This window comes from Schistocerca piceifrons, chromosome 3 (genome assembly GCF_021461385.2).
Source record: "Schistocerca piceifrons isolate TAMUIC-IGC-003096 chromosome 3, iqSchPice1.1, whole genome shotgun sequence".
Taxonomy (NCBI): domain Eukaryota; kingdom Metazoa; phylum Arthropoda; class Insecta; order Orthoptera; family Acrididae; genus Schistocerca; species Schistocerca piceifrons.
The window spans coordinates 337,461,747-337,488,996 of NC_060140.1; the positions used below are offsets into that span (position 1 = coordinate 337,461,747).

The window sequence follows — 27,250 nt, forward strand, 5'->3', positions numbered from 1 at the left end:
ATTTGCACATCTGTGCCTTTTACACCGTCTCAGTACTATACACCTTCTTGACACCCGTTTGCCCACTGGTACCATTTACACTAGCCTGGTTGAGAGTCTGTATGCAGAAGACTGGAAATTACTCCTGTGCTACTGTTGTGACTTTCTCCTCAGCAGATATGCATGCCGTTTGTCTACCATGCGTGACCACCCATCGTACGCCTCCTTTTTTGATGATTCCTTTGGTCACCAGTATGGGGCACATATTTCTTCTGTCATCTCCTTGAGTTTGCTTTCGGCTCTTGCCACGGCAGCTTAACTTCACACTATGTGTAACTTTCCCAGTGGGTGTAAACCCTTCACCACCTTGGCTTCATTTGCTTCCTAAGGACACTATACCAACCTTGCTCTATTGCCTTCAGTTTCACGACCTTCACACGGAACTTCAAAATAGTACTTTTGTGTACACTGATGGCTCTCGGACTGACCATAGTGTTGGGTGTGCCTTTGTGATTGGCACCGGTGTTTTTCAGTATTTGCTTCCGGAACCCTGCTCAGTATTTATAGCAGAGTTCTTTGCCCTGTATCAGGCCACACAGTAATCTGGCCAGTGTTCTAACAATAAAAACAAATTTGCCAAGTGTTACTATGATTAAGTTGTCTGCATATCCTTGGGAAAAATAGTATGTAGTATTTAATTCATCACCAGGTTCCACAATAATGGGAACAAAACCCCGCCTTGTGAACACCCTCCGGTAATCTTGATAACTATTTTCTGATTTATCATGGTGACTTCTACCTTTCTTCTGCTTAACAAGGCGTTAATCCATATACATATGGTGTCTCAGTATCACGCACTTCTGCAGCTCTGCGCCATTAAATATCAGGAATGCAGCCATGCAGAATCCATTTCTTTCTCTAATATTTCAGCCACATATCTCCTGGCCATCTTTGGAATGAGCCAAAAGACTGTTGACACAATGCAGAGACTGGCCATATATGTTCCACCACAGCGGCACTATGCATGAGTCAGTGCCACAAATACTGTAGGGCAGGAAAGATATCCGTATTTGCAGATGCATGCTCACTGCAGTAGATGGGGAAAGCACTCATGTGATTGAGTCATCACATTTGATGATGGCTGTAATAGTCACATTTTTTGAGTATTACTTCAGAATTTAATACCTATACAGGTGTACTTCTTGACTTATACTTCAGACTACATTTCCTAATTAAACTTACTTAATGCCTTTATTCTGGAACCTCGTTCATTTACTTTATCTTCAATTGAAATCAAATTAAATATTTCTTTTGATGTACAAATGATTACAGAGGCAAAATTGATAAATAACATTCACATAATCATCATTATTAGTATCAACAACAACAACATTAAACTTAGATGTGCTCTGCTATTTAGTGAGCTCTTGCATAACAATAGCTGAAAAATTGTTACGTTAAATTTGCTTTCCATCAGCCATTGTTAAATCATCACACTTGAAATCTTTTTTTGTTTAACCTCTGACTATATATGCCTATGCCCGTTCAAAAATGTCATGGCTCTGGAGATGAAGACATGATTCACTTTTTTGTGTGTAGGAAACACTGTCTTGCACCCTTACCCAGCAACACAGTGGCAACTTCTCTGCAGTTTAATTTTAGCAGGGGCCAGATTCCATGCTTTGTCTAAATTAAAACGACTATCACAATTTATTTCATGTTTTGCTAATGAAATTTCCACAGCTTCCTTGAAGACTGTGTCACAAAATGGAGCTAAGTAATCCATAATGCATGTGATTGGCAGACCTGGCAGTTTTTAATTTCGACAAACTATGGAACTTGGTCTTTGCGAAAGTCCTAGAGAATTGAGTACAGTGTTCCTGCCACCGAATGTCTGTTGGTTAAAACTTAACTACATGAGGACTTTCAACATCTGCTACATAGGATGAATGTCCGTCAGATGACAGAAGGTACTTGACCAAAATATTAATAGAAGAGATAAAATTGTGTGACTGGATACCTGAAATGTAATTATCTGTATATTACTACTCTGGCCAAGCAGCAGAACAATGCAGGTAGAATCAAAACTATGTTTAAAAAATGTGAGCTCAAAACTCTGTCGTGATGTCACATTTCTCAGACCTGGAAAATTTTGTCGAATTTGGCATACTACTGATTTAGCATTATCTACATGTATTATTTTCACCACTAGACTTATTCTGATGTTTCTGAATGTATGGGCTCTTTGGAAACAGCTGCTGTAGCGATTGTAAATCTCTGTTGTCAGATGGTACTTGAACACAACAGCAGTTACAGTGCTCTTAGTGAACCACATTGTTTGTGGCAGTGTGTAATTAAGTGTGGATTATTCTTATGCTAAGCTCTCCTATTTTTCATGTAGACCTTGAGATAGAGAAGCCAATTACTTCAGCAGCATGAACAGTATGTTTTTATTGGTAAATGTTGTCCATATATTCCCTTTTTTTAAAGACCCAGAGCGCTGGAAGTCTGAACATTCTGAGTCTAAATTGTGTTGTGGAGCAACCTAGTTTAATTAGGCAACATTTAGTGTGTTTTTTTATTACAACAAAAGGAAATTTTTTTCCTAGTTTCTAGCCAACTTCTCGAATTTTCCTTCCTGTTTAGTCTTGTTATCAAACATCCTGAATTTATAATGTTTCAAAGATCTAAGACATTGAAGTAAACTGTTTGGCCTCACCCCATAGGTTTGTCCATCACTTTTTCTGTTGATTGATGTCTTGCACATTTTGTTTGGGAAAGTTATATGTTAAATCTCAGTGGATTTTCATTTGGGTTGCAGCTACTGATGCAAATACAAGATTCATCCCAGATGACAATGTTGCTTAGGAAATAGTCACTTTCATTGTAGTGTTGGTCAGATAATCTATAATTGTTGATCAGTCTGCTGCTGTTTATGCACCTGCAGGTCTCACCTTATACAAAATTTGTGATAATCCAGCATTCTGTCTATTCAATGTGTTTGTGGATGAACCTTCATTGCAAGTTTAGTTTGGTTTGGTTTAGTTATGTCATGTTCCGTAGATCATTTTCACGATTATTTTATCGATATGATGTGGATTAAGTTAGATTACAAGATACACACACACACACACACACACACACACACACACACACACACACACACACACACGAATAGTGCTAATATTAATATTACTGAAATTTTTAGTTCTACACATCCAACTACATTTAGAAGTACAATTTTTTTCCAAGTTCTGAAACAGAAACTTGTCCATGGAATAGGAGGAGTTGTCCAAAAGAAATTATTTTAAGCTAGTTGATATGCTACCTGCCAGACAACAGCTGAAAGCAAGGGGAAACTACAGCCGTAATTTTTCTCGAGGGCATGCAGCTTTACTGTGTGGTTAAATGATGATGGCATCCTCTTGGGTAAAATATTCCGGAGGTAAAATAGTCCCCCATTTGGATCTCCGGGCGAGGACTACTCAGGAGGACGTTGTTATCAGGAGAAAGAAAACTGGCGTTCTGCGGATCGGAGCATGGAATGTCAGATCCCTTAATCGAGCAGGTAGGTTAGAAAATTTAAAAAGGGAAATGGATAGGTTAAAGTTAGATATAGTAGGAATTAGTGGCTGGCAGGAGGACCAAGACTTTTGGTCAGGCGGATACAGGGTTATAAATACAAAATCAAATAGGGGTAATGCAGGAGTCGGTTTAATAATGAATAAAAAAATAGGAGTGCGGGTAAGTTACTACAAACAGCATAGTGAACGCATTATTGTGGCCAAGCTAGACACGAAGCCCACACCTACTACAGTAGTACAAGTTTATATGCCAACTAGCTCTGCAGATGATGAAGAAATTGAAGAAATGTGTGATGGAATAAAAGAAATTATTCAGGTAGTGAAGGGAGACGAAAATTTAATAGTCATGGGTGACTGGAATTCGGTAGTAGGAAAAGGGAGAGAAGGAAATGTAGTAAGTGAATGTGGATTGGGGCTAAGAAATGAAAGAGGAAACCACCGGATGGAATTTTGCACAGAGCACAACTTAATCATAGCTAACACTTGGTTCAAGATTCATAAAAGAAGGTTGTATACATGGAAGAAGCCTGGAGATACTGACAGGTTTCAGATATATTACATAATGGTAAGACAGAGATTTAGAAACCAGGTTTTAAATTGTAAGACATTTCCAGGGGCAGATGTGGACTCTGACCACAATCTATTGGTTATGAACTGTAGATTAAAACTGAAGAAACTGAAAAAAGGTGGGAATTTAAGGAGATGGGACCTGGATAAACTGACTAAACCTGAGGTTGTACAGAGTTTCAGGGAGAGCATAAGGGAACAATTGACAGGAATGGGGGAAAGAAGTACAGTAGAAGAAGAATGGGTAGATTTGAGAGATGAAGTTGTGAAGGCAGCAGAGGACCTAGTAGGTAAAAAGACGAGGGCTAGTAGAAATCCTTGGGATACAGAAGAAATATTGAATTTGACGAAAGGAGAAAATATAAAAATGCAGTAAATGAAGCAGGCAAAAAGGAATTCAAATGTCTGAAAAATGAGATCGACAGGAAGTGCAAAATGGCTAAGCAGGGATGGCTAGAGTACAAATGTAAGGATGTTGAGGCTTATCTCACTAGGGGTAAGATAGATACTGCCTACAGGAAAATTAAAGAGACCTTTGGAGAAAAGAGAACCACTTGTATGAATATCAAGAGATCAGATGGAAACACAGTTCTAAGCAAAGAAGGGAAAGCAGAAAGGTGGAAGGAGTATATAGAGGGTCTATACAAGGGCAGTGTACTTGAGGACAACATTATGGAAATGGAAGAGGATGAAGATGAAATGGGAGATACAATACTGCGTGAAGAGTTTGACGGAGCTCTGAAAGACCTGAGTCGAAACAAGGCCCCGGGAGTAGACAACATTCCATTAGAACTACTGACGGCCTTGGGAGAGCCAGTCCTGACAAACTCTACCATCTGGTTAGCAAGATGTACGAGACAGGCGAAATATCCTCAGACTTCAAGAAGAATATAATAATTCCAGTCCCAAAGAAAGTAGGTGCTGACAGATGTGAAAATTACCGAACAATCAGTTTAATAAGTCACGGATGCAAAATACTAACGCGAATTCTCTACTGACGAATGGGAAAACTGGTAGAAGCCGACCTCAGGGAAGATCAGTTTGGATTCCGTAGAAATATTGGAACACGTGAGGCAATACTGACCCTATGACTTATCTTAGAAGCTAGATTAAGGAAAGGCAAACCTACGTTTCTAGCATTTGTAGACTAAGAGAAAGCTTTTGACAATGTTGACTGGAATACTCTCTTTCAAATTCTGAAGGTGGCAGGGGTAAAATACAGGGAGCGAAAGGCTATTTACAATTTGTACAGAAACCAGATGGCAGTTATAAGAGTCGAGGGGCATGAAAGGGAAAGGAGTGAGACAGGGTTGTAGCCTATCCCCGATGTTATTCAATCTGTATATTGAGCAAGCAGTGAAGGAAACAAAAGAAAAATTCGGAGTAGGTATTAAAATCCATGGAGAAGAAATAAAAACTTTGAGATTTGCCGATGACATTGTAATTCTCTCAGAGACAGCAAAGGACTTGGAAGAGCAGTTGAACGGAATGGACAGTGCCATGAAAGGAGGGTATAAGAAGAACATCAACAAAAGCAAAACGAAGATCATGGAATGTAGTCGAATTAAGTCTGGTGATGCTGAGGGAATTAGATTAGGAAATGAGACACTTAAAGTAGCAAAGGAGTTTTGCTATTTGGGGAGCAAAATAACTGACGATGGTCGAAGTAGAGAGGATATAAAATGTAGACTGGCAATGGCAAGGAAAGCGTTCCTGAAGAAGAGAAATTTGTTAACATCGAATATAGATTTAAGTGTCAGAAAGCCGTTTCTGAAACTATTTGTATGGAGTGTAGCCATGTATGGAAGTGAAACATGGTCGATAAATAGCTTGGACAAGAAGAGAATAGAAGCTTTCGAAATGTGGTGCTACAGAAGAATGCTGAAGATAAGGTGGGTAGATCACATAACTAATGAGGAGGTATTGAATAGAATTGGGAAGAAGAGGAGTTTGTGTCACAACTTGACAAGAAGAAGGGACCGGTTGGTAGGACATGTTCTTAGGCATCAAGGGATCAGAAATTTAGCATTGGAGGGCAGTGCGGAGGGTAAAAATTGTAGAGGGAGACCAAGAGATGAATACACTAATTGGATTCAGAAGGATGTAGGTTGCAGTAGGTACTGGGAGATGAAGAAGCTTGCACAGGATAGAGTAGCATGGAGAGCTGCATCAAACCAGTCTCAGGACTTAAGACCACAACAACAACAACACCTGCCAGACACTTTGTTGTTAGGCCAATGGTCAAAGTATTTTGTTGCTGACTAATACACCCCTTTTTGAGCAACTGACATCTTCAATAACTTATAGGAAAGGTCATTTTTTCCTCTATTGTTGTACGTATGAACATCACTGTTCGTGAATTGAGATGGATTATTTATAACGAATTTCATTAGTGAATATATGTATTCTGATGGTGCACTTAAAATACCTAACTCCTTGAATAGGTGCCTGCATGACGTGCTTGGGTGAACACCACTAATTTTCTCACTGCTCTCTTTTGTGCAATCAATACTTTATGTCTAAGTGGTGAGTTAACCCAGAAAACTATTCCTTAAGACACTATTGAGTGGAAATATGCAAAGTACGTTAGGAGGCTGATTTGTTTATTACCAAGACTAGCGATTATACGAAGAGCGAAAGGAGCTGAACTTGATTGTTCGATAAGCTCAGTAATATGCTCCTTCCAGTTGCCATCAATGTGAACACCCAGAAATTTGGAGGAATCTACCCTGTTAACTGAGCCTTGTTCATATGCTACATCAATTGTCAGTATGACTCTGTTCGGTGTACAGAACTGGATATAGTGAGTTTCTTCAAACTTAAGGGAGAGTCTATTTTCTGAGAACCACTTAATAATTCTTTGAAAGACATCCTTAACAATATCTCACCTGCTTTTTCTGGAATGGGATTTATTATAACACTCGTCTCATCTGCAAAAAGTACTGGTTCTGCTTTCTGAACGTTAAGTGAGAGGTCATTCACATGAATAAGGAACAGCAGAGGACCTAAAATTTAACCCAGTGGGACTCCCTTTGTGACAACTCCCCATTCACTAAAATTTACCACCCTCCAACATTATTTGTGTTATTCAGCACTACTTTTTGCTTTCTGTTCGTTAAGTGTGATTCAAACCAGCTGTGTGTATAACCCTCAGTTCCATAAAACCTGAGTTTTTCTAAGAGTGTGACATCATCCACACAGTCATATGCCTTGGAAAGATCACAAAAATACCAACTGGCGATAATTTGTTATTTAGGGTTTTTACTATTTGATGGGTAAATGTGTAGATAGCGTTCTCAGTCAAGTAACCCTTCCGGAATCCAAACTGTGACATGCTGAGTAAATTATTTTCACTTCAGTGTGAGACTACTCTTGAATACATAACTTTTTTGAATATTTTAGAAAATGAAGTTAGCAATGAGATTGGTCTATAATTATTTAAGTCACTCGTGTCCCCTTTCTTATGAAGAGGTTTGACAATTGCGTATTTCAATCTGTCTGGAAAAATTCGCTATACTAGAGAAGCATTACATATATCGCTAAGGACTCCACTTATTAAATTAGAACAACACTTCAAAATTCTGTTAGAGACTCGATCAACATCACATGAGCTCTTGTTTTTCAGTATATTTTTAATTCCCTTAATTTCAGTGGGGGATGTTGGTGCTATTTCTAAAGGCCTAAAGTTCTGGGGTATGACATTTTTAAAATATTTTTTTGCGTCTTCAACTGAACCCTGTAACCCTATTTGTGCTGCTACATTCAGAAAGTGATTGTTAAAAATACTTGCAACTTGTGAATTATCACTCACATCATCATTATTTAGCTTTATTGCTAAGGTATGCTGTGCACTGTTAATCTGCCCCGTCTCTCGTTTGACAATATTCCATATGGTTTTAATCTTATTATCTGCATTATTAAGTTCTGTCAGAACACACAAGCTTCTTGACTTCTTAATGACATTCCTTAAAATATTACAGTATGTTTTGTAGTAAGCAAGTAATGCCGGATCCTGACTTATTCTGGCCTGTGCATATATTTCCCTCTTCCTCTTTCACAATATCTTAATTCCTTTAGTAATCCATGGCTTTTTTGGATAACCTTTCAGGAAAGCAACTCTCAAATATTGAGACAAATTTGCAGTGTAATAAATTGAATTTGGCATCAGCATAATTTTCTGTGTATAATTCATCCCATTCTGCCTCTTCTAGGCTGCTCTTAAAACTCTGTATCCTGTTCGCATTAATAAGCCTCCCTGCCTTGTATGAACCTGCCTGGAGCCTGTAAGGTGCTGTGTGTGTTATTTTCATTAACTGTGCATCATGATCAGATAGCCCATTAACAACTGGATACACATTGTTTCTGCCTGAGCACTGTCTATTAAAATGAAAATGTTATTGATAAGTGACCTCCTATCCTGCTGCACACGAGTTGGAAAATTCACTACAGATACTAGATTGAAACAACCAAACAATGATTCTAGCTCTTTCTTTTCCTATCCATTTCTTTTAAAAAATCTACATTAAAATCTGACAGGTAGCTCAATAATGACATGTGAGAATGGACAGAATGTGGTTTCTTGTTCAAACGCTGTTTTTGAAATGCACGTTTCATCAGCTTAATGTACTTGCGTCCAATGTATGGTCTATTTCCATTTTTGTGAAATGACTGGATTATGAAGGGTGCAATTAACTGTGCAATGAGGAATCAGTGACATACTTGTTTTGGAGGTTACTGATAGTTTGTAACAGGTTTTGTTACTCGTTCACATTTTTTTAAAATCAGATTTGACAAATAAGAACAGCAGGCATAAATCAAAAGTGATGGAAGGGTTCCTCCACTAGAGACAAGGGTTATCTTTCTCTGTAAAAATGTATTAATAAAGTAATGCAGTAAGAGCAAATCTACATTGTTCTATTTTATGATAATATGCATTCACTTTATACACTGAAGTTCAGTATTTGTAAATTACACATTAAAAAACTGACAGTTTTATTCATGTGTTAACAGTAATAATTTTTTCACTGTTTGGCTAGTTAAATTACATTCTTATGTTGCATTACTTCTTGCTTGATATTACATAGGATAAAGTATCATCAGTGAGAGCAGAAGCAGTTAAAGCACTTTATCGCCTCCAGGAACCTGAAGATCAAGACTGTCCAATAATAAGAGGTAAGTTCCATGTAAAGAAAAAAATAGAAATTTTAAAATGAGAAAAATGTGATAACATCCAAATCAAATTAAAGTTTATTCTCTAAGTATTGTTGCTGTTCAGGATACGTTTTTTCTGTAATGGCCAGTGGATGTTTTTATAGTGTTTGTGGACAAATTGTCTCTCTCATTTTTGATTATAAGATTGTAGGAAAAATATATATTTTAATGAAAATCTGCCAAAATTATTTTTGATAGTTGTGTAAAAAGTTTTGTTTTTATGTGGGAAAAGATTTGTATTTTGAGCGGGTATTTTAATTTTTCGTGGAGGGGACAAGAACACACACAAAGTGGAAGCAACTGCATATATTTGTTGGTTCCAGTTTAATGACAAGTTTAGTTCATGCTAGTTTAGGTGGGTGTTAGATCAGTACAGGAGCCAGTGGTGACTCTACGGCTTATCCTGACAATATTGATCCATTGGTCATATCATGGTGATGAGTTAAGGCATTGTAAAACTATCTCATTATATCCCCAAGTACAAGGTGAGCCAGAAGTTACACAATCTGAAATTCAAAAAAATTCCGATTTTTATTAATGTACTTGTAAAGTATACATTCACATTATACATTTTCTCATAGTAGATGCTGGGAATGTCCTCCATGTGCTGCAACATATGCTTAAACATGTTTCTCCGTGTTAGCTGCTACTTTTTGGTTGGGCAGTACACTTGTGTGGTATATTTCGTCTTCAGTGTTGCACTTCAGTTGGTTGATTGTGTAAGAATTATTCTTATAGGTATTACCTATCAGGTGTCTTAAAGGAAAAAGTTGCGGGAGGGGGTCTAGGTGGCCACAGGTCACATGAAATGATGTGTTCCCAAAAGAACTTGTGTAACATGTGCTATTCACTGTGTGTGCTATTGCACCATTGCGCTTCAGCAAGCAGTGTCTTTTATTAGTTTCTAACATTGCTACAAATTGCATAGTGGTGTCTTGGTGACGTTCAGTTGTTATTGTTTTTGAGAAAAAAATTGGGCCTGTTGCATGCAATTGTACACCAAATTCTAATTTTCTGTGACTATAATGGGGTCTTGTAGAAAACATTAGGATTTTCTAAGCTCCAGTATCTGTTGTTTTGGCTGTTAACATAACCGCTTAAAAGGGAAGCTCTCCACTGCACCCCCCTCAGATTTAGTGGTAAGAGGGCCCAGTGGTCAGCCCATCTTGAACTGAATCAGATTAAGCTTGAAAAACAGGAAGAAGGTGTACTGGACTGTAAGGCAAAATATAAACAGTGAATGGTCCAAGAACAAGAAGTGCAGTATAGAGAAGCTGGGAAGAGAAATGCCACCATGGTAAAGTGGTTATGGTTATGGTCTTGGACTGCCAAGCAGGCGAGCTATGTTCTAACCTCCCTCGCGCCAATTTTTTTTTTATCTCCCCCCCTCCTTCCCCCTCTTCCATCATTCGCTGTTTGATTTATTCAAATTTATCTGTGTTGTGGTGTAAGGTCTGTTTGCGACAGCGAGGTGAAAGGCCGGGATCTTTGTCAGTTGATTTTGCACAATTACTCTTTTAGCAGCCAAAAGAAAATAGCTTTTGAATGGGAATTGCAAATGTTTGGTGACAAGTGACCTGAATCCTCCGCTGGAAAACATGTCTGGTGTCATGCATGGCATTAGTAACAGTACGTGTGTCGTATGATAGGAATCTCTTATCAACACACCTATTTTGTACGACTGGAAAGTGAGCAAGATATGCATCCTTGCCCACCCCCCCACTCCCCTCCACACACACACACACACACAAACAGCTAGAACACCTCATGCATGCAACTGCTACCACCAGCAGCTCCATTCGGAAAGCAAGTGTCATGTGAATAAAAATCTGGACTGGGGTGACGAAGGGGAGGCATAGCAGGGTGTGGGTGGGAGAGACGAGAGCTGCCTGGTGTTACCGTAAGTTGAGGCTGGGATAGTTCCGGAAGTGGAGAATATATTGTGAGGATGCCTCCCATCTGCAGTGTTGTAAGGATAACTTCCCATCTGCAGTGTTGTAAGGATAACTTCCATCTGCGCAGTTAAAAAAAAGCCAGTGGAGAAGGAGAGGATCCTGATAGCTTGGGTAGTGAAGCAGCCACTGAAATCAAGCATGTTATTTCCAGCTGCTCACTGTACTGCAGAGTAGTCTATTTTGCCCTTGGCCAGTTTGGCGGTGGCCATTAATTCATTCTGGTGGACAGCTGGTTGATGGTCATACCAGTATAAAAAGCTATGCATTGATGGGGACAAAATAAATCTGCTAGGTGGGCTGGATTGGGCAGATCTTACACCTGGGCCCTATGGAAAGGGGTTGGGGTTGGGAGTGGCATAGGTATAGAATGGGCTGTTTCGGGGGTTAGGTGAGCAATGAAACACCACTTCAGGAGGGTTTCAGAGCATGATGATAGATAATCAAGGCCCCGACGAAGAATGTTGTCCAGTTTTCCCAGTCTGGGGTGGGTCTGGGTGATTGGGGGGGGGGGGGGGGGGAGCACTCTTTTGTAGCGGGTTCTTGGAGGCCCCCCCCCCCCCACCCCATCCCACCCCACCCCTGTCACCCTGTGGGTCCACGGGTTTGAATAGGCCCGAGGTATTCCTGCCTGTTGTAAGAGGCGACTAAAAGAAGTCTCACATGTTTCGGCCTTTGTTATGGTCCCCTGTAGGGTTTGACCTCCATTTTTCAAAATTTTCCTGAAGAGCGAGCCAATTTGGGAAGGGTGCCTTACACGGTGCCCCATGTGCTGCGACCTCTCACATCCTTCGTCGACATGGATCTGCACTTCCACTCATTCTCCAGCTGTTGGGTGAGGTCACCCTCCAGGGTGCGTTTTCCTCCATCCTATGTGCATTATCGCTTTCAGCGCTGTCGACGAAAATGGACTTCTTAGGTCATTTGTGCCTGATATCCAGCACGGTAGACAGTCCGTTGCGGTGGGGCTGCCATGTACCGTGTTGGTTGTAGCTCCCTGACCACACAGGGATCGCTCTGCTGATGCCTGCGCCTTGACCTCCCCTCATATGCCAAGGAGTAGATGTGTGTCACCCTGGGGTATCGGGACTCGCAGCAATGGCCATCCTGCCAGTTGGCCTTTGGCACTCGTGGGGAGGGCCCTTGGTCGGAGTAGGTGGCATCAGGGTGGATGACACGCCATGAAGCATAGTACGTAATCTCTTGCTGGTGGTCAACACCAGCAGTCTCTAAGTGATCAAGGTCTAACTTCAATGCTAAGAAATAGGACTGCAAATCGTCCCCCCACCCACCACCCCTGGCCACACCATGGGAGGAACACCAGGCTAAGGATGGCAGCAAAGCTTATTCACCTCGGTACCTCGTACGTATGAGAGTTGATGGGGAATATTTCTTGTCAGTGAAACCTCAGTTTTTTGTGGAGCATTTAGAGAACAAGTTTGTGGAGGTGGAGGGCTTGTCCAAAATGTGATCAGGGTCAGTCTTGATAAAAACAGCATCCTCTGCCCAGTCATGGACACTAATTGCCTGTGACAAACTGGGGGATGTTTCTGTTTCCATCACACCCCATAAGAGCTTAAATATGGTCCAGCGTATCATATTTCACAGGGACCTTCTTTTGCAGTCTGGCGATGAGCTGCGTGCCAATTTAGAGCAACGAGTTGTCATTTTGTCCAGGGCATCCACCGGAGGGATAATCAAGTTGCCACCGGTGCCTTCATCTTGGCCTTCGAGGGTGACACATTACCCGATAAGGTCAAGGTGATGGTCACTGCTGTGATTAAAGCCTTATATCCCTCCCCCCATGCGGTGCTTTAAGTGCTGGAAGTTCAGCCATATTTCTTCCCGCTGTACTTTCAGCGTCACCTGTCGGGATTGTGGACGTCCTTCACATCCCAATACTCCATGTGTCCCGCCTCCCATCTGCGTCAACTGTGGAGAGCACCATTGGCCTTGCTCACCAGACTGCAGGATTCTCCAGAAACCACACGATGACCATGAGAACCACAGTCTGTGGGCCCCCAGGTTGCCCGCTCTCTTTCTGTTCCAGACCTTGCTTCAGCTGGCTCCTTTTTGCAGCACAGCCCTCTTCAATCACAAACAGAAAAGAAGAAGAAACATAAGTCCCGGAACAAGGAGGTCCCGTCACCACCTGGATTCTGGGGTCACAGTTTGCAATCTGTATCTCCCGTCTGACAGGACTCTTACACCTAATGCCTTAACTGCCCTTCTTCAGCAACTTCCTCCTCCCTTCCTCCTCCTCGGTGATTTTAATGCTCATCATCCCTTGTAGGGCAGTGTATTTCCTTCTAGCCGGGGTCTTCTCATAGACCAGTTTCTCGCAGACCACGACTTGTGCCTTCTTAATGATGGCTCCCCTACCCATTTCAGTGCCGGTCATGGTACCTTTCCTGCCATTGATCTTTCTCTATCTTCTCCCTCCCTCATCCCTTCATTCCATCGGTTGCCACATGACTACCTTTGCGATAGTGACCACTTCCCACTTCCCGTTGATTCTCTCGCTCCCTTCCCGATCCCCAATGGACAGGTTACCTCGTTGGTCTTTCCAACGCGCTGATTTGCCTCTATATACTGCACAGGTCGTTTTTTCTCCCTCTTTGTCGGGTTGTATTGATGACGTCATACGTGACATGTCTGATGCGATTGTCCGTGCTGCTAGCCTTGCTATCCCACGCTCATCTGGGCCATTTCGCCTCTGGAAACTCCTGTGGTGGAGTACAGCAATTGTCTTTGCCATCCATGATTGCCATCGAGCTTTGCAACACCTTAAGAGGCACCCATCCGGTGCCAATCTTGTTATCTCGAAACACCTTTGCGCCAAGGCCCATTACTTAATCAAATGGAGCAAATGGGTGTGTTGGGAACACTTCATTTCTTCCCTCAGTTCTACTGTCCCTACGTCACAGGTATGGGCTACACTACGCTTTCTCCGATGTTGCCTTCAGCTGTCTACCCTCTCGGGCCTTGCCCTCGTGTATGGCCTTTGATTCTCGTGGAACATCTTGTGACCCATTTTGCAACAGCATCAGCATCAACCTCTTATCCGGCTGCTTTCCTTCGCCAGAAACAGCAGGCCAAAGGTTCTGCCTTATGTTTTACCCCTTGTCAGTCAGAATCTTACAACGAGCCATTTACTGAATGGGAACTTCTTTCCACACTTTATTCTTCTCATGATAAGGCACCTGGCTCAGATTCCATTCATAACCAGTTGCTTCAACTTCTCAGTGCTCCACAACGACATCATCTTCTCCGGGTGCTTAACCGTATTTGGCTCCAGGGTGACTTCCCTTCTCAATGGAGGGATAGGGATAGCATTGTGGTTCCCGTCGTTAAGCCTGGTAAGAACCCCCTATTTGTCGAAAGCTATCGGCCAGTTAGTCTGACAAACGTTGTTTGCAAGTTACTTGAACGGATGGTAGTCCATTGGCTCAATTGGGTCCTTGAATCTCGGGATCTATTATCCCCTTGCCAGTATGGGTTCCGAGAGGGACGGTCTCCGATCGGTCATTTACTTCACTTGGAATCCACAGTTCGGCAGGCTTTTTACCAGCGCAACCATTTGGTTGCAGTATTTTTCGACCTTAGCAAGGCCTATGACACAGCTTGGCGCCATCATATCTTTCTTACACTTCATGAGTGGGGTCTTCGGGGTGGTTGCCTATAAAACATATTTTGTTGCTACACATTACGGGATAGCCAATTTAATGATAAACTTAAGACACTGTTTCGCCCTCGGTTGTGGGCTATCACATTCAGTTCATTTTGTTCACCCCGTTACACCAATATGATTCTGTATACATTCTTTAAGAGGGGATACCTAGCTGAGCGTCCAATGTCCTGCACAGTTTGTAACCCCACGGAGTTCGTCTTTGATCTTGTTGGTGTGAACCTTTGTGATCACTGTGGTGTGCCATTTTTCATTCAGTGTTCATGGTGCAAGTTAATGGTTTGTTTTGAGCATTTCTTGAATGTTGACGATGTCCATTTTGTGAAGTGTGACACATGCATCTCAAAGAAGGTTGATACCTGCACCTGCCAGACACTCTTTTCTATCGCCCTCCTGACCTATGTGGCAAACCATTAGCAACTAGTATCTTCATGTCGTAATTGTTAACACAACACTTTCAAATGAAGCTCGCTAAAGATTGAACTTGTGACCTCGCACTCAAGGAATTCCTTGTTAGTTGAAGTATTCAGACTGCTTTAAGTTTGGTCCTTTCTTTAAAAAAAAGCTGTACACAGATGCTCTTTCAGGTCATAGTGACCCGATTAGTATTAAGGACACAACGCTCATAAATTATTAAAAGTACCTAGAATTTTAAATTTTAGTTCCACTTATTTGTGTGTTTGTGAGGATTATACCATTGCGAAAGTGTTTGCACCACTATTCCCACAGAATTCCTGTACGTGCTAACTTATTTGCTCTTCTTTGCTTCTCGGTCAGACCTGCCATCAAAGGGTAACACGTGTGAGATATAAGAGAGTAGTTTGTTCCATTATAGCTGGAAATATGGCTACATGTTTCTGGATCCTCTGGGCTCTTTCTTGATTCATCATAAGATTTATTGTTACCAGCTAGTAATTATAGCAGTTTAAAATAGGCTCCATGTTTAATTTTATGTAATTTTTCCAACTCTCACCATAAACTCCTTGATTCTCATTGGCAGTCATTTTCAGCACAATTCTTTGAATATTGTTGTTAAGAAGAGTTTGAACATATTTTATATCATTTACTCTGGATATAGCATATTTTGTTGGACTAGGAGTCAGATTTGTAATGTTTGCATTGGATGATCTTCCAGTTTGTGGAAAGATTCTAAGCTCTACATGATATTTTCGTCTTTTGACTGCACCACTTGCACTGCTTGCTTATTGCCATGCTAGGTGTCAATGTCTGAAGTGTCCTCTGAATAAGTTGTAGGGTGAATGCTGTTATCAGTTGGTGTGATTTTCTTCTTCAGAAATATTCTCCTCACTTTGAGAAGCATTTACTAATGCTTCCACTTGCTCATCAGAAAGAAATCATTTCATCATGGAAATTATGTAAGATATGTGAACAGCTTCCACACTAACCAGTTGGTGACATGTTACTGGCGGTGATATTGCTGTATGAACATAGTGACTTGCACTGCTGTAACTTCACTTACTTCAACAATAAGCAAAGACCTCCATTGTAATAAAAATCCATTAAGCATGTATTCCAGGTCTGTGAAAACAACCTTATTTCCGATTTTTTGTGCCTGTTGTGAATTTTTAAATACATAGATCATAAAGATCCCAGGGATACCAGTGTGGCAAGTAACAAATTAAGCTATGTAGAATGTACAGAAAAAATGTTTTAAAGCACAAGCATTTAAATATCAAATGTACTGGAAGAACAAATTCGGTTCTGTTTCTTACTGACCAGAACAGAACACCAGGGTGAATTGAACCCCTGGTAATGCACCATTCACTAAACACCTGATAGACTTATTTTTTATAATTTCAGACAAATTGGTATATATGACAATGTTTATATAGATTGCTACTTACTGTAAAGAAGACACGTCAAGTGGGAGACAGGCGCAATTAAGACACTTACATAAAGCTTTCGGCCACCACCTTCATCAGAAAAAAGGGGGAGGGGGCAAGGACACCCCCCCCCCCCCCCCACACACACTCACACACGCACATACAAAACTGCGAACTCCAGCATCTCGGGCCAGAATGTGCATTGTGTGTGTGTGTGTGTGTGTGTGTGTGTGTGTGTGTGTGTGTGACTGATGAACGCTGTGCTGAAAGTTTTAGGTTAGTGTCTTTTAATTGATCTTTTCTGCTACTTGACGTATCTTCTCTATGGTAAGTAGCAATCTCTTTTCCTACATTGTTGATATTCCTACCAGGAGTTTTCCTTGTTAAATTTGTATATACTTTACTGCAACTTTCACAGTTCAGCTTATTCAAGTGGAGTCCATTCCGTGCCAGGAAATCATTGCTAATGAAGTTATTTAGGTCTAAAAATATTGGATTGTACTTCATAATCAGGTATTTTTAATAAATTTATTTTGTTACTTACAAGATGTGTATGAAAACCTTTGGTTTGTAGTTCTATTTACCTGTATATGGTAATTAGAATATTGATGTTAAAACCTGAACCAGTATCATAATTTTTTACAGCATAGCAACAGAGTGCATACCTGTTCATAGAGTATCAAATGAAAGTAGAGTAAAAGATTTAATCAATTACTTTCGTCAGCAATAAAATGCCATTCTTTTGAAATGGATGTATACTGTCTTGTAATGCTGCATTCTTTGTGTAATTTGGCTTAAGCCTTTCCCAGACGATTTCAATTTTTATTTTGTATTCATCTCAGGTTTCCATGGATGTTGTCTAAAAATGATAAAATGAAGTTCATCAAGCTGTTAGAATAGTGTTAGTCTTTCTGACACCCCACTAGTTATTCCTTTTACAGTTTGAGTCTGTAATGTTTAAAATTTGTCTGTGTTGGAATGTCTCTGGGATTTACTTCCAACTGTTATTTCTTTAAGTATACCATTTTTTCCAGTCATGTAAATTAATAAAAATGTTAGTGTTTCAGTGGCATTCAAATTCTTGAAATTAATCTTTATTTTTTCTAGCCTTCTTGTTCCACATGGGGAGGGATCCAAGTGCTGATGTACGGACAAATGTGGTTCGAATTATTGCACTCAACCAGGTCACAGTCCCTCACATTATTAAAAGAATACTTGATATACGTGAGACTGTGCGTTGTGCTGCTTATAAAACATTGTCTCGTATAAATCTTCGATCATTTAGTATTGGTCAGCGTGAACTACTGTTAAACCAAGGCCTTCGTGACCGTTTTGGTAAGTAAGGTGGAATTTTGTTTGTTCAATATTTAATTGAATTTGCCAAGTGAGGTGACCACTGGATTTGTACTTGTGAAGGATATTGATGTTCTGACACACTGAGTGAGAGGATCGATTTGAATTAGTTTCGTTGGAGGTAAGACTTCCCGATTCCACATCGTTTTACATATTGTAATGATTACCTTGTAATAATGTTACTGTCGTTTTTAAAACTCTGTTATCGTAGTGGTGACTTGCCTGGAAAACCAGGAAAATTGGGAATTCTTCAAAAAATTGAATTTACTGTAAAAGCCAGGAAAGCCTACAGAATTCTAAGAGATTATAGGAGAAGTGGAACTGTTTGTTGACAGAGTGATATGGTGAGAATCGTGGAATTTTAGGTCATTCAGAGATTTTGCTTGAGAAACAATCTGTTGTGGATTCACATAAGGAAAGACAAAAAAGTGCACTGAATTGTTGTAATGTTTGTCGCTTGATCGTGGGTGCCATGGGCGTCCTTGCGAACCTTGGGAATGTCCATTGGTTCTTGGGTTCCAGTTCTGATTCCCATTGCATGATTGAGTGTGCAGTGGAGTTTAATGTGTGAGTGAGAATTTATCATGTTAAAATGGCCCTACCTTCTTCTTCTTCTTTTCTTTGATCCCAATTACCATTACTGTCAGTTAAGACTGTTTATGAAAAGTTGAAGGGCTCCCACAGTGGCCTACAAGTACACAGCTGATACGAGGGCAGTTCAATAAGTAATGCAACACATTTTTTTTCTGAAACAGGGGTTGTTTTATTCAGCATTGAAATACACCAGGTTAGTCCCCAATCTTTTAGCTACACAACACTATTTTTCAACTCCATTCAATGCTACGGCCTTACGCCACCTTGAAATGAGGGCCTGTATGCCTGCACGGTACCATTCCACTGGTCGATGTCGGAGCTAACGTCGTACTGCATCAATAAGTTCTTCATCATCCGCGTAGTGCCTCCCACGGATTGCGTCCTTCATTGGGCCAAACATATGGAAATCCGACGGTGCGAGATCGGGGCTGTAGGGTGCATGAGGAAGAACAGTCCACTAAAGTTTTGTGAGCTCCTCTCGGGTGCGAAGACTTGTGTGAGGTCTTGCGTTGTCATGAAGAAGGAGAAGTTCGTTCAGATTTTTGTGCCTACGAACACGCTGAAGTCGTTTCTTCAATTTCTGAAGAGTAGCACAGTACACTTCAGAGTTGATCGTTTGACCATGGGGAAGGACATCGAACAGAATAACCCCTTCAGCGTCCCAGAAGACTGTAACCATGACTTTACCGGCTGAGGGTATGGCTTTAAACTTTTTCTTGGTAGGGGAGTGGGTGTGGGCCCACTCCATTGATTGCCGTTTTGTTTCAGGTTCAAAGTGATGAACCAATGTTTCATCGCCTGTAACAATCTTTGACAAGAAATTGTCACCCTCAGCCACATGACGAGCAAGCAATTCCGCACAGATGGTTCTCCTTTGCACTTTATGGTGTTCGGTTAGACAACGAGGGACCCAGCGGGAACAAACATTTGAATATCCCAACTGGTGAACAATTGTGACAGCACTACCAACAGAGATGTCAAGTTGAGCACTGAGTTGTTTGATGGTGATCCGTCGATCATCTTGAACGAGTGTGTTCGCACGCTCCGCCATTGCAGGAGTCACAGCTGTGCACGGCCGGCCCGCACGCGGGAGATCAGTCAGTCTTGCTTGATCTTGCGGCGATGATGACACACGCTTTGCCCAACGACTCACCGTGCTTCTGTCCACTGCCAGATCACCGTAGACATTCTGCAAGCGCCTATGAATATCTGAGATGCCCTGGTTTTCCGCCAAAAGAAACTCAATCACTGCCCGTTGTTTGCAACGCACATCCGTTACAGACGCCATTTTAACAGATCCGTACAGCGCTGCCACCTGTCGGAAGTCAATGAAACTATACGAGACGAAGCGGGAATGTTTGAAAATATTCCACAAGAAATTTCTGTTTTTTTTCAACCAAAATTGGCCGAGAAAAAAAATGTGTTGCATTACTTATTGAACTGCCCTCGTACTTTTCCCCACCTTGTCAGTTAGCTTCTAAAATCCGAAAGTGCCTTACTGCATGTAAAAGTTCTATAGAAAAATGTTCACCAAAACACCTTATAAACTGTTATTCACTATGCACCTGTTCATTTAATCCAATCCTAAGCAGACCGTTTCAATCCTGAACTAATATGTCTGGGATATTATCAGGTAGATGTTGTCTATCTGAAGACACGGATTTGAACCATCACACTCCTGAATACGAACTGCTGCACCAGCTCGCTCAGTGAAGACGGAGAAAAATTTGAACATGTAGTTGGCAGTAAGTTACTATATGGCGCATTACAAGAAAGAAATGTTGAGTGAATTAAATTCAAAGCAAGCATTGGTGGAACTCCAGTAGACGTTTATGGTAATACCAGCTGCAAAATAAAGATAAAAAGAAACCGTTACGTGGAACGATAGGGTGGATTTGCTGTGAAAGAGGAAAGATTGAAGCCCAGAAAGCTAGAGATAAAGAAATGCAAACAGTTCCAGGGTAAATAAATTACAGCAGAAATACAAAGATCAGAAGCCAAAAGTGGAAAGAATTGTGGTTGAAGAAAAATAGTAAGCTAGGACTGATTTCACACACACAAACTAGAACATGACAGTAAAGTTACTCATATGCTACTGTACCAAGCATAATAAGATACAATGAGTACTTAACAGCAACAGAAAAACCAGATGGCAAAATGGTTGGGAAAGAGACAGATATGAGCAAAATCATGAAATCCTATTTTGAAACCATGTACAGCAGAACAGGAAAATACCCCAATGATGTAACCACACAGGTTAGTTTCAGTAGTAATGACGAGCCTGCTCAAAAGGATCCAACAATATTAAAGGCAGTAGAAACCACATTTAATAGAATAGTATTCTTGAAGAAAAGCAAAGAGACAGATTTTGATGAAGTCCATTCAGACACGATTGAAGCAGCTGAGCCACTAGGAATACAGTGGCTTCATAGAGTTATAGCTACAACATGGAAGGATGGGAAAATTGCAATTGATTAGTTCTCTCTCTCTCTCTCTCTCTCTCTCTCTCTCTCTGTATCTCTCTCTCAAAAAAAAAAAAAAGGGGGGTGGGGGAGGGGGGGAAGAGGAATTACCTTATTCTGTTTTGGTTTCTCAATACTTGAAAAAGTACTTGAGGAAAAGCTAAGGAAAATAATAGGACTGCAACCACAGGAAGTGCAGTATGGATTCCAAGAACACAGTATGACTATACGTCTCAAAATGCTGGCTATAAGAGTACAGGAAGAAGGGCAAGACTTTACACTTACCTTTTTAGATTGAAAAAACTTGATAATGTCATGAGGAGGAACATGTGTGAAAGCCCCAGAAAGAAAAAGGTACCTACTAGGCCTATTCAGAAAGTGAAATGGTTGTGGGAAGGCAGTTGCGAACAGGTAGGAAATTCTGATTGTTCCAGTCAGCTAAGAGTCACCTGGAATGAACATCTAAAAGCGAATTAACAATAAATAAATCAAAAACAGTTGCTAAATCAATAGGCAGAACAAGAAAGGAAAAATAAGACTGGAAGGTACAAAGCTAGAAATAGTAGACAGTACAAATATCATGGGTGCATCATTTCAAGCAATAAGAGGATAAAGCATGAGATCAGTAACTGGGCTGATTTTTGAAATCAGCCCAGGTCTATCATCAAGTTTAGAATCTGTTCTGGAATGAACTAGTCCCTTTAAGATATGACCAACAGACCTGCACAACAACCATACAGCTTGACAACAAACTGAAAGCTGCAGAAATGAAGTTCTTACAAAACCCAGAGGAATAGGAAGGATAGGATAAAAAATGAAATAAGGAAATAAACTCGAAAGAAACTGACAAGAGCCTGTTTAAGATTGTTTGGACATATCAAACAAATCGGTGAGTGGAGGATAGCAAAACAATCATTATACACAAATGTGATTGATAAAAGACCAGGAGAAAGAACAATGAAAAGATGGATGGGCCAAGTGAAGGAGCATATAGGAACAAAATGAGTCAGCTGGGATAAAGTCCTGAGGAGAGATAGGTGCAGGAACTGACGCAAGTGGAGAGCACTTGTAAACAATACCCAGGCAACTGGAGTGAAAAATTAACAATGACAACAAATGTAGAATTATTGCTTTTTTTCCCTTTTGAAACTGAAACCAATGATTTTTTTAGCTGAAATTGATGCTGCTTATTTCTTAAGTTCAGTGTTAGCGTATTGCTTATAGACGAATTATGAGTGTATTTAGGTCTTCAAATGTTTTCTTTAGATGGAGTTTAAGTTGTTGTATACAAATTAAAAATTCTCAAAAAAGTAGGAATTGTGCAGATTTTGTGTGTTGTGTGATGGGTATATTACTAAACGAGCACTTGTTTCCTATCATTAAAGTATAATTTAAAACTGTTTTCAATCCTTTGTGTGTCGTGCACTTCTTAATCAGTTACGAATTTGTTTAAACATTAATGGGTTTTATTAATTTGTTTTTCAGATAAAGTGAAAGCTTGTGTGGTTAAAGAACTGCTGAATACTTGGTTTACAAGTACAAACAAAAATTTTATTGAATTTCTTACTGTACTTGATGTTGAGACCTCAACTGAAACATGTACCCTTGCACTTAATGTTCTTTTTGAGTAAGTACAGGTTTCACTAGTTTAAACCTTTGTATTTTTCTCTGTATCTCTGAGGCTCCTGCTTCCTTTTAGTATTTTAACACTTCAAAAATCAAACAGTTCTTCTACTCTAATTTCATATTAAAACTGCTGTACTTTCTCTTCAATAACGTTTTACTTCAATTTGTGTTTCGAATTTACAGCTTCAGCTGTTATGCAAGTACCCTTGTTGTGATGTCAGTATGCTACACACACACACACACACACACACACACACACACAAAATCTGTGAGAGTATAGCGTATTGTTAATCACAATTGAGAATTTGTGGTGAAATATATGCAGACTTCAGTACTCTATTAATTATTGTATCATTGCCATACTCAAAACAAGAAAAGCAGTTTCCCTATTATAAAAATACAGGCACAGGTGGCATTAAAAAGTTCTTGTTCTGACACAGAAAACACAATATTTAAAAGAAAATGTTTTATTATTTTTCAAAACCATTCCAACATCAGTGAGCTTGGTTGCCTTTATTTGGGTGTCATTGAATATAGCATTTCGAATTTTTTTCATTACTTTGTTAGTCATAGGTTTTCAGATCATCTCGACACTCATAAACTTAAACAGTTGCATGGTCATACTTATATTCACCAGTATATTCACCAGCCCACTTCCAGTTATTGCCACAAACAAGCAACTGTGTTTCTCTTCAAAATAATTATGAAAAGGATAGATTACTACTCACCGAAAAGATTACATTTGAGTAGTACACAGGTGCAACAAAAAGCGTGTTACACACTAAGCTTACGGCCAAAGCCTTTATCAAAAAAAGAGAAAAAATACATGCACATTCACATAAGCAAGAACATCTCACACACACATGATCGCTATCTCTGTCTGCTCCAACAAGAATGCAACTGAAACACACACAACAGGAGCAACAATATGGAGCGGGATGAAGGAGGAGGGGGGATAGCAGGGTAGAAGTGGGGAAGGGAGGGGGGGGGGGGGGAAGAGGAATCAGTGCTGTCTGGCAGTGTGTGCAGGACTAGAGGTGTCTGCACAAGACTGCCAGGCACAGTGTTGGGAGACTGGAGGCTGTAGGGGACAAATGGGGGATGAAAAAGGACAGCAGAAAGGAGAGGAGAAGGGAAGAGGAAGAGACTGGTGAGCGTATTGGAAAAGAGCAGTGTACAATGAGGGCAAGGGGACATGAATTGGAGGTGATAGGAGCGGGGTAAGGGAGGGGGGGAGGGCAAAACAATTGGTTGGAGGATGTGGGGACACTAAGTTACCTTAAATTAAGGCCAAGATGTTTTGAGAGTAGAGAATATGTTTCAGGGATAACTCCTATCTGCACAGTTCAGAAAAGCGGATAGTGAAAGGGAGGATCGAGATGGCCCGAGTTGTGACGCAGCCATCAAAGTAAGCGTGTTATGTTCAGCTGCATGTTGTGCCACAGGGTGGTCTACTTTGCTCTTGTCCACAGTTTGGTGATGGCCATTCATTCTCATGATCAGCTGGTTGGTAGTCACACAAATATAAAAATCGGAGGAGTGATTGCAGCAGAGCTGGTGTATGACATGGCTGCTTTCACAGGTGTCCCAGCCTATGATGGGGTGGGTACCCCTGTGTAACTCATACTGTTTCTTCTCATCAACCCTCATAGGATACAGAACGTGCCTAGCTGATCTTTTCAACTTGCCACATCCCCCAAAACACACTATCAAATTTCCACCAACTCCACACCTGAAATGATCTGACTTTCTCTTGTTAACCTTTCGAACAAAATCCACAGCCCCACAGAAGTTCTTTTATATTCAAAGGCGTCACCCAAATCTAACAATGTTGGACTTGTCAAAGCCCTATTCTCTTTCCCCTGATCTCTGCAGTGAAAACATTCCTTTGCCACCAATATCACCACCCTATTCCCAACATCAAAACCCACCTCTCCCAGTGCATATTATCATCCATCTGTGGTCTTGCCCCCACCCCCCCCCCCCCCCCTCTGACCTAACCACCCCCTGGTCACCCTCCAGAAATTTCTTATCTCAAATTTGGCCTCACCATCCTCCCCCCGCCCCCCCCCCCCCCCCCCCCCCCCCTCTTCCTGAGAACACCAACCTTTCAGCAGGAGAAAGAACAACCATACACAACCGGAAAAAATATCATCACCTAGTCATCCTACCTGCAGACTAAAAGTTCCACAACTGTCATTATGGATTGCATGTGTTTATCAGATGTGTTTAGAATTTTGGCTCTTGGAGTTAGTACTAACAAACCATTTTGTCTCCATCTAATATGGTAGTTTGCTTAAGAGAATTTTCTTGTGGGTAAATTTTGCTGCTGTATTTGCTGTATAATAAAATAAAATTCTTGAAAAATGGTCAGTATCCTGAAATGTCCACTGACCTGGTTTCAGCAAACATACTTTCATTGTGCAGAAGTCATGTTGCTTCCCATCCTAGCAGCAAAAACTGAACTACGAACTGCAGGTTTCACAATATAGTGGACTGAAACAAACAACTTAACTGAAATGTGAGATATAATGTCAGATGAGTGGAAGTTCACTTATAAATCGTAACATAGTGATGTATAAATCACAACCTTTACGAAACTGCTTACAGAGCAAATTGAGAAACATTCATTCGTGGTTTCAAAGTCTTGGAACTGTTGTGGTATTCAGAGTGAGAAACATAGTATACATACAGCACCTGCACTCGTTAACTTCTGATTAATTAGAGATTAGTCAGACATTCTCTGTGTTACTAGGAATATGTAGTGTAAGAATCGTGATGTATGCCATTCAACTCTTATGCAAATATGATCCATTCTCTACAATACTATATGTTTTATAAGCATCTTTATATCTACTAATAAAACAAATGAACTTACTACTATAATAGCTGATGCTTGTTGAGGATGAAAAATACTGTTCATTTAACTTTTTGTTATTGAAAAAGCATGTAATTTTCTGTTTTGTTACAGACATCAGCCACTGACAGATGTTATTAGTGGAGTGCCTGTGGACAGTGTTACCCACCTTATCCCACATGACAAACTAAACCCAGCAGTTTCATTTTATTGGCATAGTGTGGCAGTTCACTTGCACAATAATGCTGCTGAAGACCTAGAGAAAATTGTTCCAGAACTGACTCATTATTGTTCATACATAGCAAGGTGAGAGATCAGTCAGTAATTTTCAGGAAACTGAATTTCCTGGAATAGTCTAAAATCTTTTGGAATTCTAGAAGACTCTGGGAGTTCTGAGAGAGACCGGGAGGAGGTGAAGTGTTTGTTGAAGGAAAGAAATATACTGAGCCATTTTGCTACAAACCACTCTTGAGGCCAGTTGACACATGACATGCCTGCACAAGTGTCATATAATAAATCTTTGCATATCTCGTGTGTTTTCACGATATAGTTCCAATGTACTGCTGGCCTACCACCTATTGGTGTAGGAAAAAATTTTCAGTGGCAAGTGCCAACCCTCTCACAAAGGATATTTCAGTTCAGGACATGAATAACGCAGAAAATTTTGCTGTGGTCTCTGTTCACAGCTAGTCTCAAAAATGTTAGTAAAATGTTAGTAAAATGTCAGAGGCAGAAAGAACAATCTAACTGGTCAAGACAGCAGCTCCTAAAGCAGTGCAGTTTTCACATAATTTACTTTGCAAGTTAACACGATAAACCCAATGCCAATGCAAATGGAGACGCACAAGTATCTATTGATGCTTGTAATTCCTTGTGCAACAAAGTGAAATACTTCTGTGAGGAGAGTAGTTTCACCATACGAACAACTGATAGAGACATTACAGTTCCTAGCAACAGGAAGAAGTTAACAGAGATTTAGAATTTTTGACAGCAATGTCCAAACAAGCATTAAACAATATGAGGCACACATGCTGTGTGGCTGTCCTGAAGGAGGATTTCATGAAATTGTGTAGTACATTATTTATGACAAGTTACAGATCGTCTTTTTACATTTTTGGATGTGTTTTGAACTGCATAAATTCTAATAAATTATAGAAGAGGCCAATGAAGTATCTTTTACTTTATGAGTGCGGGAATTTTCAATTTTTTGTCTGAAGTCCATCAGCAACTTGTTATAAATAGAATATAAAACTCCATTCTGAACTATAGTGTGGATTCCACAGCATATATGAAGAGTTTTACTTGTAGCATTGTGGTAGTGAATTGTATAATTTCCATTTAACTCACTCTTATTAGGAACCATATATTCCATTAGGAAGTAAACATATTGACACACAAGTATAAGAATCCTTCTGTCCCTAAAGAAAGTGCTGCAAGATACTTTTTTATCAGCTTAACACCATATTCCAACTGCATACTTTTGTAGAATAACTACTTGTAATTTATCTTTACTGCCAAAAAAGATTACGGCAT

At 40.3% G+C, this 27,250-nt stretch overlaps 1 protein-coding gene across 1 annotated transcript in view; it reads left to right on the top strand.

Annotated features, from left to right (window-relative positions):
* The window catches only part of LOC124789750 (condensin complex subunit 3), a 185,625-nt gene that overhangs the window by 35,152 nt on the left and 123,223 nt on the right, over window positions 1–27,250 (top strand). Inside the window, exons 4-7 of the mRNA XM_047257204.1 lie at window positions 9,215–9,302; window positions 17,933–18,160; window positions 22,720–22,861; window positions 25,832–26,023. Of these exons, the coding sequence (XP_047113160.1) occupies window positions 9,215–9,302; window positions 17,933–18,160; window positions 22,720–22,861; window positions 25,832–26,023 (650 nt within the window). The remainder of the gene's footprint in view (window positions 1–9,214; window positions 9,303–17,932; window positions 18,161–22,719; window positions 22,862–25,831; window positions 26,024–27,250) is intronic.